The sequence below is a fragment of the Chelonia mydas genome, chromosome 12 (assembly GCF_015237465.2).
Source record: "Chelonia mydas isolate rCheMyd1 chromosome 12, rCheMyd1.pri.v2, whole genome shotgun sequence".
Lineage (NCBI taxonomy): Eukaryota > Metazoa > Chordata > Testudines > Cheloniidae > Chelonia > Chelonia mydas.
This window is the reverse complement of record NC_051252.2, coordinates 29,836,603-29,854,800: the sequence shown is the minus strand read 5'-3', so window position 1 is coordinate 29,854,800 and position 18,198 is coordinate 29,836,603. Positions and strand designations below refer to the sequence as shown.

Here is an 18,198-nt window from a genome sequence, read left to right as displayed (position 1 = left end):
CTGTCACCAATGGCATTTGCTTCATTAGTCCTTTCAAATTTTTTAGCATTAAAATAACCCTCCAACCATAGTATAATGATGCTTAAAATTAACCGTACATACACATTATAAAATGGCACAGCTCCTTTGTTCCATCTGTAAATACATTTACGCACGAAAGTGATTATTACAATACAAAGAAAGCTGTTTTCTTGAATTCTGATAAGTGAAAAATAACATTTATAAAACAGCATATACTGCACAAAACAACCTCATCAGCGTACACGGCACATTGTTTTGAAGATAGTAGAATTTCCTAAGCGTTCAGAAAAATATGTTTCCTTACCCATTCCTCTAGGATGCGTTGTACAGCTTTGTTGGCTCTCGACATATTTCTGCAGGCAAGAATGACATAGGCACCATGGAGTGCAAGAGACTTTGCAGTTTCAAATCCTATGATAAAATAAAAATTAAAAAAAAAAACAATTCCAATCAGAGAAAGATGAGTCTTCATGAAACTAGCAAGAGGTATAAGCTCATGTTTCAAGGGAGATGGAGCCAGGAATTTAGGAATTTCTTTAATATGCATCTCCACTGTTCTAGTTACTTGAGCCTGTTTTTGTAAGGGCACATATGCAAAAAGGTGACAGACACTTGAGTGTGCTTAAACTGTGCCTGGCATGCACATGCAAGTCAAGTCTGCATACAGGTAAATGCGCACAGGACTTTAGGATCACAAAACTTAGGTGTATGCAAAACTCCACATGTGCTCTTACAAGTATAGCACCTTAACCCCTCTGCCTCAGTTTCTTCATTTGTAAAATGAGGATAACTACTATTATTTATTTGTATTACCATAGTACCTAGAAGCCCCACTTCTTACCTTACAGAGTTGTTATGAAGATTTAGCAGTTAGGGTGAAATCCAGGCTACTGATTTCAATGGGAGCTTTGCCACCGACTTCAATGGGGCTAGGATTTCAGCCTTAAATCCCACAATACACAAGAATTGCAATAGTGATATATAAGTGCTAATGGTGATCATAACTCAGACCAGATTTTCTCTTCAAAACTGAGATCATAAACTCATCTGAAATTATGGATTTCTCTCCTGCCCAAAATTAATAAAAAAGAGGTGAGTTTTGTTGTTTCTTTAAAATGCTGCATCAAGCCTTGAATGGAAGCATAGGTTGCTATGTTTGCCAAGACAGCACGGAAAGGGATGAGGAGAGGGGGCCCAGGTGTGCCTACAGGCTTGGATGGATTTAACACACCTGGAGCTGGCCTGTGATTGACCGATATGAGGGCCACTTACGGCAGGATTGGACGTCCAATGCACACAGTGTGGAGAAATAAAGCCAGCCAGTGGAAGTGCCTCCCTTGCTGATCTTCCCCATCTACTCCCCTCTATTTGTTAAGGGCCTGTATCATGACACTGGGGTACACAGCCTCAAGTTGGTGTTAACTGCCATTGGCTCATTACAGTTACCTGAAATGGGCCTATGCCAGTTTACACCATCTGAGAATCTGCCTTTGAGTGTGCAGAGTGCCTGATTTACAGTGCATAGGGTTGGGTCAATAACTAGGGTTCCACCTGGGGCAAGTTGGTTTGTGGGGCATTCAGCATGATCACTGGGTGTTCTGTTGCTATGGAACACTGTAACAATGAAAGAGAAATTTCCATCTAACTGAAAGAGGCAACTCACCATAACAGCACTTAATGAGTTCCAATTAGAAAAGCTTAAAACTAGAACATAAAGAATCAAATCATAATGCCCAATAATTTGAGGATGAACATATTACAAAGCCACAGAGAAGGGGAGGCTATTTGTTCCAGCTTTATGTAGTTTAAAGCATATTCATGTTTTCCTTTTAAAATTTGTTTACCAAGGAAAAAACATATTAAGTTATGCTGCCTCACTCCCAAAAATGCCCTAGGGCAAAAAGAAATTCAGTTACTACATAGGGTATAACAGATTATAGAAACAACAGACACCAGACAAATGTATACCATTCTCTGCAATTACATACTTATGGTATTTAAGCCCAAGCAATTTTCCTGTATCTCTTTTCAAACCATTCATTGTACTAAGCAACTTTAATTACCTGGAAATTCATTGTATGCGCACGAATGTACCTTCAGTACATGCAGAGGATATTTCCCCTGTTCCTAATTCCATTTTGAGCACATACAGCAGGGTAATTTTAAAATGTAACAAATGTGGCATGTGTTGTTTTGCAACATTGTTTGCTAGCCATATGCTAGTTGTTTTACAAAAAAAGTACTAATTTTAATAGCTCTACATATTGGTAAAATCTGGTTTGAACCCTTGAGAATCATGTTTTTTGTATTGTAAGACTAGCAGTGTGGAGCTGATGACCAGTTTAATTAGCTAAATGTAGCTGCACTTAGCCAAGTCTACCCTGTGCCATATTTTGTGCAAAATAATTAACTCCACACCTCTCACATTTTCAGTTAATAACTTGTTTCTTCTTATAAAACATATGAACAGTCTGACAAAGTTTAAAATTGAAATAATAAAGTTACATGTTAAAATCTAGCTAATTTTACCCTGCACACACCAACATAACAATCAACAGCAAACTAACTTAAACCAACAACAAAATTCATGATTTAGGCAAAAATGGAGAAACATTGCACCTTTAAATCGCCCACAAAAAAAAAAATCTGCTTTTAAAAAAAGCACAATACAAGGAATCAATCTTGATTCTTAATAACTGAAAAGTTTTTCAGGGTGAACACTAGAGAGTGTACAGAGGTAGAGAAGAAGGATGATCCAGTGGTTAGGGGGCGAGCCTAGGACTCTGGAGACCTGGATTTGATTCCTTGCTCTGCCACAGATTTTCTGTATGATCTTGGTCAAGTCACTTAGTCTCTCTGTGCCTCAGTTCCTCATCTGTAAAATGGGGATAAGTGCACTTCTCTACCTCACAGGGGTGTTGAGGTTAAGTACATGTTCAAGATTGTGAAGCATGCAGATACTATGGTAACGGGGGTCAATTAAGTAAGATAGATGGAGAAAAAGGATCGTTAGCAAGCATACCTTTGAAGTCATAATCCAACTATCCAACAACGTGTGACCTGGAAGGCTATAGCAGCAGAAAGAAATGAGACGTGGCCAGCCAAAGAAGAGAGAGGAGAGGAAAGAGGAGGTGGTCAGGAGATACCTCCACAATCAACACTATGTAACAACGGTGCCAGCAGAAGTAGGGAGAGGAAGAGAGGACAGAACAGTTATGGCTCCCCCAGTACTGTCTTCCAGCCATTTATTTACATGCCAGATTTCAGCTCAGGGAATAGATGAAATCCTGGCTCCACTGACATCTATGGGCATTTTTCCATTGACTTTAATGGGACCAGGATTTTACCCAATGTTTATAGAATAAACATAAACCCTGAAGATAGCTTGTTTTTATAATGACGGGCCAACTCTACAATCTACTCATTGAACAACCAGAGCCCATCCTGGGGCCTCGCACACTGCGCTACCCCACCAGCATCCCACCCCCCAGAAACAGCAAGGGACAAGATGCAGAATCCAGAAGGCTGACCTAGGGACGGGGTAAGAAGAAGAGCTGAGGGTGGGAAGCAGAAACTGACAGGTGCAGGAGAGCAAGAGTTGGCGGTGGAGGAAGTACAGAAGCAAGAACTGGAAAAGCAGGCTCCAAGTGTGGTGAAAGCAAGGGAGCAGCAGCAAGATGTGCAGGAGAACTGAAGCAGCGTCTGAGTGGGCAAGAGAGGGCTGTATGCATGCATGGGGATTCAGCACTGGTCCTAGGGATATACCAGATTAAGTGATGTGGATATGTTTGTTGCAAAGGTGGCAGACTATGACATTTGTTTGGGGGCTGGAAGAGCTGGGGGAGTGGTGGGAACAGGCAGGTATGTTAATACAAGAGAAGCATGTGGCCATCAGGAAGACAAAGAGGCAGCATTTCAGTAACCATCTGTTGTCTTTGACAAGGAAACAGTACCCTCCAGCCATTTCCTCAGAATCCCTCTGGAAACTGGAGGGACCAGCTGTGAATGCAACTCTCACATGTAGGATACACAAATCTGAATCAGGTCCAGGAAATTAAGGGAGATCAAAACAAGCAAAGTCATACACATTGCATTACAATGTTGAGTACATATCAGTAACTTAAGGGGAAACTATTACAAGGATGTGGCAATTATACCCAAAACAAACCTCACAAATCCAAGAAATTCAGAGGTAAGTTTACATATAAAAGAAATCTAAATCACCTTAAAGTACAGAAATGCACAGCTACGGGACCTGAACACCTTAACTCTGCCCCTGTAGCAACACCCTGGGAAGGGATGTTTCTTTAAAACTCAGGGCTCCAAATACCATTAGCATCAATTATAATTGAATGGTTATTTTGAAAAGTTTGAACCTGCTAGGGTAATTTTCTGCAAGACACACAATGGGGTATATCTTCCACAGAGATAAGTCCACTTTGTGGAGCACTCCCAGTGTCATCTGGCTTTAAAACTGGTTTACCCAGCAAAACAGGTAACCCCAATGAAATGGAAATCGACTGGTGGCACAAATGTTATACCATCTGTGCTCCCCAATACTAGTGTAATAAGCAAAAGAGGGTATTGGCAGGAAAAATTGATACATTACATCAATATTTGCAGCACCTTTGACCCTCTGTCATCTGCAGCCAAGTGCAAATTAGAGCGGCCTGCTCTGATGTTACAAAACTAAGAGAATGCCCCTAACAGAATGGAAATATACTGCATTAACGTAAGTTAATAGTGACTTTTCTTTTTACAAGAGGGAATAAACCATGTGCAAAAATATGCAATACATTTAAAAAATATATACTTCAATATTAAGGATATAATTACTTACAAAACAAAATTACTACACAGGATAAGAAAAATATATTTCCCAAAATATGGCAAGGAGAATTGTGCACGCAAAAGGAATCCATGTTGAAGTACAGCCACGCTACATTTAAATTCTCAACACAATACAATGTTGAGGCAATAATGTTTTGTAAAACTATACAATAAATTCCAAGTGACTGCCCTGAAAATCTCAAGAGGCAAGACTGACCTGAGGCTGGCTACTATTGCTGCCACTGCTCTGGTTGAATGAGCTCTAATCTGACCCTCAAGTGACAATCCTGTTTAAGAATAACAATGAGAAATACATGAAGACAAACATTATGGCACAGTTCTCTATGTCAAAGGCTGACCTCACGGGTTGGTAACACAACAAACAAAAAGCGTAACTGCTCCAGGTTCGCTACAGAACTTTAAAGCACTCCACCTATAAATTAGAAAGCTTTTTTCACCTAACCTTAATATTTTATTGTTCTTCATATTAAAGTTAGGGAAAATACAGTATTTTATTGCAGTGTAGACATACCCAGTCATTCTGAATGGAGGGGAAGCCTCTTCAGTGCCTCCCCTTCACTACACATAACCTCACCTGACATGTCTGAGTCCCAGGTTTCATGACCCTTCTTCCTGAGGTCAAGGTTTTTCCCTGTATACTCACTGTACCCATCTTGCTAGTTGCTGACTACCATCACTGGGCCAGATTCAGTTGGTGTAAATCGGCATAACTCTATTAAATCCAATGGTGCAATGTCGATTTACACCTAACTGAGAATATGGCCTCTATCAGATAAGCACCATCGTCCATAGAACAGTCAACAGGATAGCATATCGAAAATAAATAGATCTTTAATCAACTGAGGGAACTTGATAATAAACATCCTGAGATTGCTCTTCCACATTGGTCTTCTTTAGGGTAGTACATTGCTCTGCTACCATGGTACAGGACCAGTATATCAGGTTTTTTTTATTGGGAGGTGCCATGGTTCCCCCCACTGGAACTCCTGGACCCAGGATCCAAGTAGCCAGCTTCCAAAGAACAAGTTGTCTCTTACTAAATGACTAGTAGTTCTTACACTTTCTTCATACCCTTTCACACCCTGATAGGATGCTCACTTAGTTACAATTAAGATAGCATTCACTTAGCGGGTAGAAAAGTAGGTCTGCTTTAAATCAAACAGCAACTTTTAGAGAGAATAGAGCATAATTTAGTTACATAATATCCCACAAACTAATGATGACGAACTTGCACCAGATGTTTAAGCAATTTAAAATGTGTCCTTACTCTAAGTCTCCGTAAGAACTAAGTATTACCCAATACAGGGATAAAAGAATTAAAGAAGAGAAAAGATGAAAGCTAAAATATGCTAAATAGTAGCAATTCTGTTACAACTTTTTAGAATGCTCACAAAATCACTCATGAATACCTAGGACCAGGTGTCTGGAGACCTTCCCCATATTCAGAAAACCTGTTTCCCAGACATCAACTACAAAACATCCACAAAGAAGATAGCCAGCCTTCCTCTCCAATCTCCGCAGACTAAAAGCCTAAAACTTGTTGAAAGTTCTCCAAAAACATCTTTTGACTCTCCCTCACCCTGTAATAGAACTCTCAAAGCCTTGAGATTATAAATCCTTGCAATGTAGTTTATTTTAGATTTAGAACCTTCACAAGTTTTATTGAGCCCTATGTCACAGGTGGTTTAAACGTAAAAATAACCAACTAATAAAAACTACAAAACAAAGATGCTCTCTTCTTATAGTAGAGTAAAAGCAACAAGTTTGAACTAAAGTGGTCAATAGGATTGGAAGTGAAAAGCATTAGCCTGTTTCTGTGTGGTGTGCATGTTTCTTCCCTTTTACACTCTGATGGATTACTTATAGCCTCTACAATAGCAGAAACCAACTGACTTTGTAAGCATGAGCATATTGTATTACTAAATTTATATTGTTTTCACAGCTGTATTTGGTTCTCTTTTCACTGCTATGGTCTGTATTTCTCTGTTTCTTAAGACTTTCAGGTTTCCTTTCTGACTTGAAGCAAACTGATCTGTCACAAGGGTCCCCATTTGTACAGCCCAATAAGCTGCTAATCTTCAGAATGAATCAGACCATCTCCTAGAATATTATATTTTTCTTCTAAGTACAAGGAGGTTAAGAAGAATCTTCTTCAAAATTCTTACATAATTTAAATATTTCCAAAAGAACAGCAGTGGTAGTTGAAAAGTATAATTTCTTTCCGGTTTGCCGTGCAGTAAAGAATGGAAATGAAGGTGCAATTTTTTAAAAATAAGGATAAATAAAGGTTGGAACAAAGTACCAAGGGTTGTGGTAGATTCTCCATCACTGGTCATTTTAAAAACAAGATGAAATGTTTTTCTACAGGATATGGTTTAGTTAGAACAGGAGTTAATTCAGGGAAGTCCTATGGTCTGTGTTATGCAGGAGGTCAGATTAGTTGATCAAAATAGTCCCTTCTGGCTTTATAATCTATGAATCTATAAAAATCAGCAGCTTTTACTAATATTGCAATCTAAAACATCAGCCATGAAGAGAAACTTTCTTGATGTAAGTGTACACTATGAAAATAGCAACTTTTCCAACTCCTTACTCAGCCATATAGGCCATTTGAACTACAACTTCAGGACCATGTGGCTCCCCATACAAGTTTCAACTCTGGCAATGTGTATTATTCATACCAAGTCAGTCCAATGGGTCTTCCTCGGAGCAAAGGGGCACTTTAGGGGGAAATGTAGCACAGGGCCCCTTCCTCCCAGCTCTGTGTCTCATGCCATTGAAGCTTTCATCAGAATAAATCTCCTTTCTGACCCTGCCTCTAACTCAGCATAGAGACATTTATTACACTTTTTACTTAAATTGTAAAATCTTTGAGGGAGAAACAGCCTTTTTGTTCTGTGTTGAAAAGTCTAGTGCATAAAGGGGTCCTGGTCCATTACTGGGGCTCTGAGGCACTGCTCCAATACAAATAAAAATAATATCCCCTGTGAATTTTCTTGTGCTATGCACACATGCACAGAACCAACAGAACATTGGCAGTCAGCTCTGACTTCGCTTTACAGAATCTAGTGTGCACCCACAAAATACCTTTTAAAACCTTGAAAATTTGGACAAACTATAGCCAATTTTTACAAGACCACGCAAGGTATATCTGCAACAGAACCTCCATCTCCCAGCCAAATTTAAAGATTTCACCTACTGTTCCACTAAGGAAATAGAGCTAATCAAGATAAGCATATTTGCAACTTATTTAAAGAGAAAAAGATTCAGACACCTAACCTTTGTTACTACTGTTAGAACTTAACAGAGGGGAAAAAGGGTTCTTGGGCCATGAACAAACCTGACACATGTATCTTTTGGGCTGAACAGATCAGATCAAAATGATACCTTAAAAAGAAACACTAGTGCAACCTTTACTATAGGCATTACATACACCCCTTCAAGTGCATTACATACACACCTATTTTGCACTTATCCTGCACCTTTCATTCACAGATGTTTACAAAGGTGGTATAATCCCAGTTCTGCAAGGGAGACAGCGAGGCACACAAAGATTAAGCACCTGCTCAAGATCATTTAACAAGTCATCATTACAAGTAGGAATAGACTGCAGTCTCCTGATTTCCAGACCCAAGTTCTATACCAAAGGAACAGACTGCCTCATATGCAACAACAATTTTGAGACCCTTGTCAACTGCACTACATGCAGCAAAGGTAAAATGACTTGGTTCTTGTATAGATGCATCACTGGGATAATTTTAACACAAAGAAAGAACTAAGCACCAACAGAGATGAGCATTGAATAATCAAGCCGTCCTTTTAAACACTCCTTCACAAGAATAAATAAGGCAAATCCAAGCATTCCAAACATATGAAGTTCTGGTGCAGGACTGATGTACACTGAGTTCCCTTTAAAGCTGAGTTTCGAGATGAAATCACAAATCCTAGCAACTTGACCATTAATTACTTAGGAGTAGGCAATAGATTTCAGCTAAGGTTTTCCTCGCTAGCCATGGTAACTTGGTGTTACACAATAAACCAGATCTTTCATTTTGAATAAACTCAGCCTGTCCCATGCTACAAGATCAACATCTTGCAAGTATTTTTATGGCTGAGAAACTTCTTTACTCCTATACCATTAGCAGAGGCTACAAGGAGTCACTGACAGTCGAAATTAACACGCACGTTTCTTGCCCAGAAGAACAAAGAAAAACAGTCTCCTGTGCCATGACAACAGATTTCTGCTTCTTGGAAGTGGCTTGAAATACCTGCAGCCTTCTTCCTGGAGATCTTGATAAATCCCGACAGTATTCTCCATGTAACAATTTCCAAACCACGACAGAATACATGGCACGAAGTAATATGCACTTCCTCTTGAATTTTCAGAGTCCAAAAATAAGCAATGAACAATTTCATACACATAGACTGCAATGTTTGGGAACAAATTGTTGTTCTTTTTGAATATCAATATTGAAGAAAGGTAATTCAGCTCCAGAAGTTTGACTGAGTCACACTCAACGTAAATCGAGCAATTTGAATGCCATGCTTTTTAAAAACTCTTTCAAGACTTTAGAAAGAGCAAGTTATATCAAGTATTTTGATATTATTTGTTCATTTTGCTAACAGTAACTTTAGACACTGATTTTCACTGCAAAGTTTCATGTTAAATTTAAGATATATCCTGCCTCTCTGTGTGAGTGAAAAATGGACAATTTTGTTGTTCTTGGCTTCAAGAGTTATGGAGAAAGTCAACCAAAATGAATTAGGATGACGAATGTGTTGGTTCTGTTTTCCATCCAACCAATGTTAAAATAAAACACAGTTTCACATGTTGTTAAACTCAACAAAAAAGTGTAATATCGTGTTCTAAACAAAACAAAGTAATTATTTTGTAGACAATTATATGAGTAGATGACAAAATTGAAAATATTTATTTAATGTGAAAGGAAGACCATCTTCTTTCAACAAATAAAAATACAAAAGCATTCTCTTAGATCAAATATATTGTAAACTATAAAAATAGAAAACTTAAGTATCTAACTGATTTGCTTTTCCTGTGGAAAATTAGCAAATGCACCAAATGAACCAAAGAAAGTTTAATCTATCTTTTACTGTACAGTAAACACAATATTACAATTACATCAGAGCTATCCAGTAAATGCACTGCAAGATTAGAGCCAAATGCCCTCAGCCAGCCAAAAGTTGATATTTAGTGTAATTACGCTTTCTGAAAAGTCCTACCACCTTAAGAGACAACAAAACAGTTGTTTTATATGAAAAAGTCTATGCAGTTGACACACACATACCCAGCTAGAACTCCAATAGGTGATCAGATATACCCTTTCAAAATGTTATAAATCTTGGGTCAACGACTATTAAAAACTATTGGTTATTAACATATGTGAACTTGCATTTCCTAGCTTTATATTGTAAATTGCTATTATTCAGTATAAATATCTTGCAGTAGCTGCCAGAGGTTCACATCAGGATGAGCCCCATTGTGACAGGCACTCCATTACAGGAAAATCTTGAAGTGCCACTGATAGTTAGGGTTACCAGACACTTCCCATTATAAGACCGTTTTCTACTTGCTTATAGTGTTCCGAAACTAACCATTCAGGCTAAAGTTTTCCATGATGGGTGTCTGCCTCAAAACACAAAGGCGTGGCACACACCCAGAAAAAAGAAAGTCTTATAATCTAAGAAAAATCTTGATATATAAATTACTCAAAATATAATCAGATTATAACCAAGTATTACTTACTGAACCAAAATCGGAGTTTAATTCAAACTTGTGGATGACCTTTTGAGCAGCGCTTTTTCCAGTTATAGAGGATGGGCCCCATTAGGCATTTGTTTATGTGATCAGTAGACTGTGGGGTGCAGTGGGAGACTTATTTGGAGTACCCAACTATTTTCAACACAGTCCCAGTTTGATCCTTGATACCGACTCTTTGGCTTATAAAACATACTCTGGTTGAGATTTTCTTAAGTAGTCTAAAGGATTTAGACACACTTCTTCTATTAAAATGGAAGATGCGTCTAAATACAGTAAACGGCGTTCAAAAATCTCAGCCTTTGTTTCTTTGTTGAACTTTTTACTCCCTTATTCTGTTCAGTCATAGGGTATGCTCCTATCAAAAGGTGAGATTGTGCTTAAATATTCCTATTGTCTGCAGCATATGGCACCACGGCCAGGTTAGCTATCACTTATGGTGTCATGTTACCACCATTACAATCCCTTATAGATATTTACACAAGTTTTCACTACCTTTGAACAATTTCATATTTAAGCAGGTCATGATTTATTTGAACTTTATAATCTCCTCAGTGTTTTATTAAGCATGGTCCAAGTTCATGCTTTCTTTTGGTTGTCTTTACATGTGAGAGTTTGGATTCCAGCAAGACAGACGGTCATCTATAGCACAAATCATTCTTTATTTATTTATTTATTTTTTTAAAAATAAGTTATTTTTTATATTAGTGTTTCCCCTATTCCCCAATTTTATGTGGATTGTTTTTCTTAGAAAAATATATTGGCTGAAATTAGCATATGCCTGTTTATTCTAAAATTAATATACTTTTACCTGTACTAGACAGTGGAAATATGTTGCTATGCCATGAATAGGTTGTAAACCCAATCTTTATATGGTAAAGAAAAGAAGAATTCATGACCATAACGAAAAACTATATTCAAAAGAAGAGGATAATCCCGCTCACATTGACTTCAGGAAGAGGAAGATCAGACCCATGATGGCAGTAAAACTTGACAAAGATGACTACAATGGTGCGTATTTTCTGTGTCAGACAGCCTTTGAAGACTTTTCTGATCAGTTGTCCATGGGCAGATGCATTAATAAACCTAGCCTGCTTACGAGTGCTGTTACTTTCAAACCTTCCAAGGACACAAAATCAGGAGGGGAGAATAAATGTCTTAGTGTGTTACTTAAAGTATCTGTAATGCTTCAGTATCTTTTACTCCAGACAATTGTAAAAACCATGCCAGGAAAACTCACAGTAATAGTGAAAAAAAATACATAAAAAATTCACCTGACATCAGTAGCAAGAAACTCTGCTTTGGACCTGTCGTAACCACTCAGAACTGCCATTAGCAACAGCTGTTCAAAGCTTTTCATTTTGTGAAATATTGGTGTTGGGGGATTGTTAGCCATCTTGTGCACTAAATGATTTATTTCTGTCCCCCCACCTCCTTCTGTTCCTCTCACCACCCACGACAAAAACATTGTTTCAAGGGGCAGGCATGAAGAACACTGGTTGTTTAGGGTGAGCGGGATCCCTTTTTCCCCCCAGCTAATAGGTCGGTCTTACCTGTTTTGAAAGTCCACTCAGTTTCCTGAGGTGGTCTGAGCAGGACCCAGAGATTGGTTTGGTTTATAAAGTTGTTCTTGATTGGACCTTGTATAGTTTTCCTATTAAGTGTGCATGTGTGAGGAGGGGTGTGATTAGATAGGAGAAAGGGCAGTTTGCCACACCTAGAAAGGCTTTTCCTCTCAGTGATCATTTCAAATCATACACCAGAATTTTCATTCTAAAGCAAAACAGGGAAGGCAGCCAAAATGTCTCCAGTTTCTTTTTTGAGTGCAAACATTTTTGCACGGACTTCCTGTGAGCCAACAGTATCAGAGGTTTCTCCATGCTGAGCTGAGTCCTAATTAAGCATTCTTAAAAAAAAAAAAAAAAATTAGCTGCATGTTTTAAATCTCCTTTTGGCAAGTACAATCGCACAATGTTAATATGAGAAGTAAATTTAATAAAATTAAAAAGGAATATTTTATCTAAGACAGAATAATTAAAAGACATACTGTGCTGCCGGCTAAACAGAGCTGGATACTGCAAGCACTATCCTGCAAGTTTTTTCCACGATATTCTGAGTTTTATAGAAAATTTATGAGCTCTACTTGCATAAAATTTAACCAAACTCGTTTTCTTAAACAAACTTAATATTTATTATTATTTATTTACACAAAGACTGTAGTGGTCTAAAAACTGCGCTAGGTATTTTACAGGCATATAACACAGGGTCCTGCCCTGAACAGATTACAATCTATATTACAGAAACAAGAGTGACAAAAGGATGGAACACAAGTTTGTTCAGTTTTTGCCAGTCTTCTGCATGCCCTCCTCCGTCTTCTTGGGGAAAATGTGAGAGGAACGTGATTAGTTTAATTAACCAACAAAGGAAGATTTTAAAACACAGTCATGAATCACTTCAGGATCCTGGGAAGAGAATTTAATACTGGCATGTTGTAGTTCATCTTTTCAAAGATTCTTCAGGTGCAAACAAACAAAGATGATTGACACTGAAGAGCGACCAATGGAGGAGGCTGGAGTGTGGAAGTTTGGGGATTTACACAGCATTGGAACACCTCTTACAATCAGAGCCTCTTTGGATTAGATGGGCTCCATTTAAAACAGAACGGGTATCGGCCTCCCAGGTTCAAAACTGGCAGACCTTTTAGACATGCTTTTAACTACGTAGGAAAGAGGGAGAAGGGGAGCTGTTATGTAACTCAAATGATCCATCATGTGGTTCCAACATACAAAGTAAGGCAGGAGATGGAGTTGTTCTGAAACAAAAGATGAAGAATAAGAAGAGTATTAACATATAGCGTCTGTACACAAATGCAAGAAGCATGGGAAACAAGCAAGAACTAGAAGACTTTAAATGATATAACCTAGTGCCATGTCTGAAATTGAGGCCTTCTCTGCCTCAGTTTCAAGCAGTGGGGCAAATTTCAGCTTGCATCTCTAAACATGAGGTTTACATAAAAGCAGCTTCACTAGTGTCTGGCCACCAGCAGTTGGAATCAGGCAATCAACCAGTGTAGACAAGGCCTCAATGGAAAGATTCTCACCTGTGGAAATCAGTACTGGAACCACACACACTTGTTGACAATTTTTTAACGTAAGTATGACTTTTTGCCAATTCCTTCTGCGCAATTTTGTTGTGCAAGATCCAAAAATGCATTTTCACATGAAAATGTACGCCTGTGAATTCTGAAAGCTGGTGGAGAAGCAACTGCATTTAGAAAGAGACACTCATTGGCCAAAAGCTATGAGGTCCTGTATTCTATTTCCAACTCTGGTGGTTACTGTTCTTAATACTTTGCACTACAGAAACATAAAATTAGGTTGTGACACCCTATGAAATAGGTAAGCTATTTTTCAGGTGAAGAAATAGAGGATCAGAGGTTAAAACAATTAATTAAAGATTGTATAGAATCCAAGCTGCCCAACTCCTATAGCCAGTTTTCTGGACCATAGGGTTCACCAGGTCAGTAACACTCAACCTCAGTTTCTTAAGTGTATAAAAACAGGTCAACAATACTTACTCACATATCACTACCTGCAACCTCAGATCTTAAATCCTCTATATTTTCAGATATTTGATACTTATTTTTCCTCTATTCATTTAAGAATCTCTCTCAGTATCTGTTTTCCAGCACACAAATGTAAGTTAGACTCCTAATTCCCATTAGTTTTCTAATGATAAACAGACATCTGACTATCCTAAGTGCCTTTAAAAATTTCACCCACTAAAGTTCAAGGGATTTGACTGGAAGAGAGTGTAGTTTAGTGGATTAGCTATAGGAAATAGACACACACGAGATCTGGGGTTGTATTCTGATCAGAAATAAGACTGGCAGGTCTCGGAGAGGGGAAATGGTGATCTTCTCCCAAGCTCAGCCCGTAATTCTAACACCATCCCTCTAGACTCCAAAATGAGCTGTCACACACAGTAGATTGCGTGCATGTTCATCACTCCTTTCTTGCATGCTTCAACCAAATATGAAATAGTTGATGTTGACGTGCGTCATATTTAGCCTTCAGAGTTAACATCCATTTTCATGACTACAGTCAATTCAAAGTGTTTCAGACTGGGTGACGACCCAGATGAACACACACTGCATCTTTTTTGAAGGCTTTCTTCACACTCATTAAGAGTTGGGGAGGCACCAACTTTCCAAACTGCCATAAACTGGCTCCACTCAACATACAGAATAAAAGTAACTCCTATTGGAGTCAATGGGAGTTATTTACATCCTGTAGTGGAACTGTAATCTGAATGCCAATACAGACATACTTTGACTTTAGGCAAGTCAGTCTCTGGAAGTCTTAACTGCCCCCTTTGTAAAATAAGGATAACAGCTTACTTCATCAAATGTTGAGTGCCATAAACAATGTTTGGAAAGTGCTGCTGTATAAAAGCGTGGAGTATTATTGTCAGCCAATGAGAGAGATGGGAATAGGACATCTTATGGCTCTCAGCCCTGTGTGAAATCAACTAGAGTCTAGCTTTGCTGGGAGATGTTTTGTACAGGCAGAGACCAATATACTTATCCAGCAGCTTTTTCAAAATTCACAAGAATGAATATTTGCACAAAAATAACTTTTTTGATTGATCACAATCAGAGGGTAAAACTATTTCGCACAAAATTTCACTAATTTTTTTTAAATTTCAGAACATTTTCCAATTTTTCATGAACTTGAAAGCTGTTAAATTTAGACAAAAATATCTATATTTACAGATATTTCCCCCACCTTCAGTCATTACTGATGGATGTTTTCTAAGCAGAAGGGATAGAAAGGAAGGAAGAAATGCAATAATTGTGCTACAAAAGCATCTACCGTGCTACGGAGCTAGCACTTGACGATAAGTGTGGTGGTGAAGTTATTTGACAAGAAATGACCAAAAGATAGAGTCATTTATCCTGGATGTTTTCAGGAGGTAAGAGTGGAAAATTTTTGAAGTAATTCTTGGTATGCTAAGCTTCAGTGCACATGGAAGATTTTAAACAAATATAGATAGACAAGCATCATAAAGGTTCCTTAATTACACACAAAACAATGTTATAGATCCACATTGTAACTATCCTGGGCTATTTCTTAGTGGCAAGGAAGAATTGATCAAGAATAGCAACTTGCAACCAGTGACCAGATAAGTCAATTCAACAAGAGAGTGGAAAGGAATCACAACGTGCAACATGTTGGGATTTCAGGAAAACAAGTTTTGGTGGAATTGAGTTTGTTCACTACAACCGGGAAAAGTATTAAAAGTCACTCTGTAGAAGGCAGGTGTGAAATTCAAAAAGGTATAACTAGGTACAAGACAATGTGCAAGGAAGAAGGGAACAGAAGAACTAAGAATCAGTCCAAGGGGCTATGCAGAAGTCTGAGGTTTAAAAAGAAACACCTCTACTGTAAATGGAAAAGGGAGAAGTAAGCAAACAAATATTCAATTTCAGCTTGCAGGGAAAGAGAAAGGCAGCAAAAAGATAAAAAATTAAAATACCAAGAGAGCTTTTATCCCTAGCAAAATAATGGAACAAATACTAAAAGGAAAAATAGCTTATTGTGCTGAGGATAACGGAACCATGAGCCATATAAGCAATACAAATTTTAAAATGTAAGTCTTCAAAGAAACTTGATTTTTAGAGAATCAAAAACAAATGGATGAAAAGGAACATAGTAAATATTAAAGTTTAGAGGGTTCGAGTGTCCTCAGCCATTAAGTTCAACCCCCTAATTTGTTAATGGATCTATTTTCTCCAGATACTGTGTGCACTTTGGTGAAATTCTGGCCCCATTGAATTCAATAAGAGTTTTGCCATTGATTTCAATGGCATCAAGACTTTACCCCTTCTCTTGAAGGGCTGTTAACACCACTGGAGAAGAGTTAGGAGCTGTGCTTCTACAGATTTGAGCTTCTAAACTCCAAAGAAGCCAATCTCCCCCAGTTGGTCCCTTGTGAGCAGTTTAGGTCTCCGGCAGAGTTTAGAGGGAGACTTTTTCCTGTAGAGTTCACCAGCTGCCGACAGATGAGCTGATGGATTTAAAAAAAAAAAAAAAAAAAAAAAAAAAAAAACCTAAAAGGGAATTCCCATGGGGAAAAAAAAAGTTAAAGCTGAAAGTTAGAGTTGAAAGGACCTATCATTTATGTCAGCCAAAAATCCCTCAAGGAGAGTATCATTTTCCTTAGAAATGATAAATGCAAAGTAATGCACAATGGAAAACATCATCCCAACTATACATATAAAATGATGCGGTCGAAATTAGCTGTTAGCACTCAAGAAAGATCTAGGAGTCATTGTGGATAGTTTTCTGAAAACATCCACACAATGAACAGTGGCAGTCAACAAGTTAATAGAATGTTGGGAAATCATTAAGAAAGGGACAGATAATAAGACAGAAAATATCATATTGCCTCTATATAAATCCATGGTACACCAACATTTTGAACACTGCATGCAAATGTGGTCGCTGCAACTCAAAAGAGATATATTGAAATTGGAAAATGTACAGAAAAGGGCAACCGCAAAAATGATTAGGGAGATGGAACAGCTTCAATATGAGGTGAGATTAATAAGACTGGGACTTTTCAGCTTGGAAAAGAGACGACTAAGGGGGGATATGATACAGGTCTATTAAATCATGACTGGTGTGGCGAAAGTAAATAAGGAAGTGTTATTTACTCCTCATAACAGAAGAGGTAGGGGGTCACAAAATGAAATTGATAGGCAGCAGGTTTAAAATGAACAAAGGGAAGTATTTCTTCACACAACGTAGTCAAGCTGTGGAACTTTTTGCAAAAGGTCGTTGTGAAGGCCAAGACTATAACAGGGTTCAAAAAAGAACTAGATGAATTCATGGAGGATAGGTCCATCACTGGCTATTGGGCAGGATGCAAAACCATGCTTTGAAGTGTCCCTAGCCTCTGTTTGCCAGAAGGTGGGAATGGGTGACAGGGGATGGATCACTTGATGATTGCCTGTCTGTTCTTTCTCTCTGAAGCACCTATTGGCCACTGTTCAAAGACAGGATACTGGGCTACATGGACCACTGCTCTGGCCCAGTATGGCTGTTCTTATGTTCTTAGAAAACAAATATTAAGAAGCCTGTAAATCAACAGTTACTGTTTTACTTAATGACAGGTTTCAGAGTAGCAGCCATGTTAGCCTGTATCCTCAAAAAGAAAAGGAGTACTTGTGGCACCTTAGAGACTAACAAATTTATTTGAGCATAAGCTTTCGTGAGCTACAGCTCACTTCATCGGATGCAGTGAGCTGTAGCTCACGAAAGCTTATGCTCAAATAAATTTGATAGTCTCTAAGGTGCCACAAGTACTCCTTTTCTGTTCTACTTAAGAAATCACAAGCACTGCAGGGAATTCAAATGCCCTTCAGTTGCCCAGAAAATGAAAATCCCTTCCCAAGAAAAATTTTGTGTTTTTGAAAAACAAATTTTTCCCTGAATGGGATGAAAATTCAAAAACATGAAATATTTTCTAGGGAAGGGTTTTCCAGA

At 38.2% G+C, this 18,198-nt stretch overlaps 1 protein-coding gene across 17 annotated transcripts in view; it reads right to left on the bottom strand.

The window, feature by feature from the left end:
• The window catches only part of WWOX (WW domain containing oxidoreductase), a 675,021-nt gene that overhangs the window by 634,536 nt on the left and 22,287 nt on the right, over window positions 1-18,198 (bottom strand). For all 17 annotated transcript variants that reach the window (XR_006285091.1, XR_005222210.2, XM_037877517.2 and 14 more), the window contains exon 5: window positions 326-432. Coding sequence is in view for 15 of the 17 variants with exons in the window: in XM_037877517.2 (XP_037733445.2) it covers window positions 326-432 (107 nt within the window). In the remaining 2 variants the exon portion in view is untranslated. The remainder of the gene's footprint in view (window positions 1-325; window positions 433-18,198) is intronic.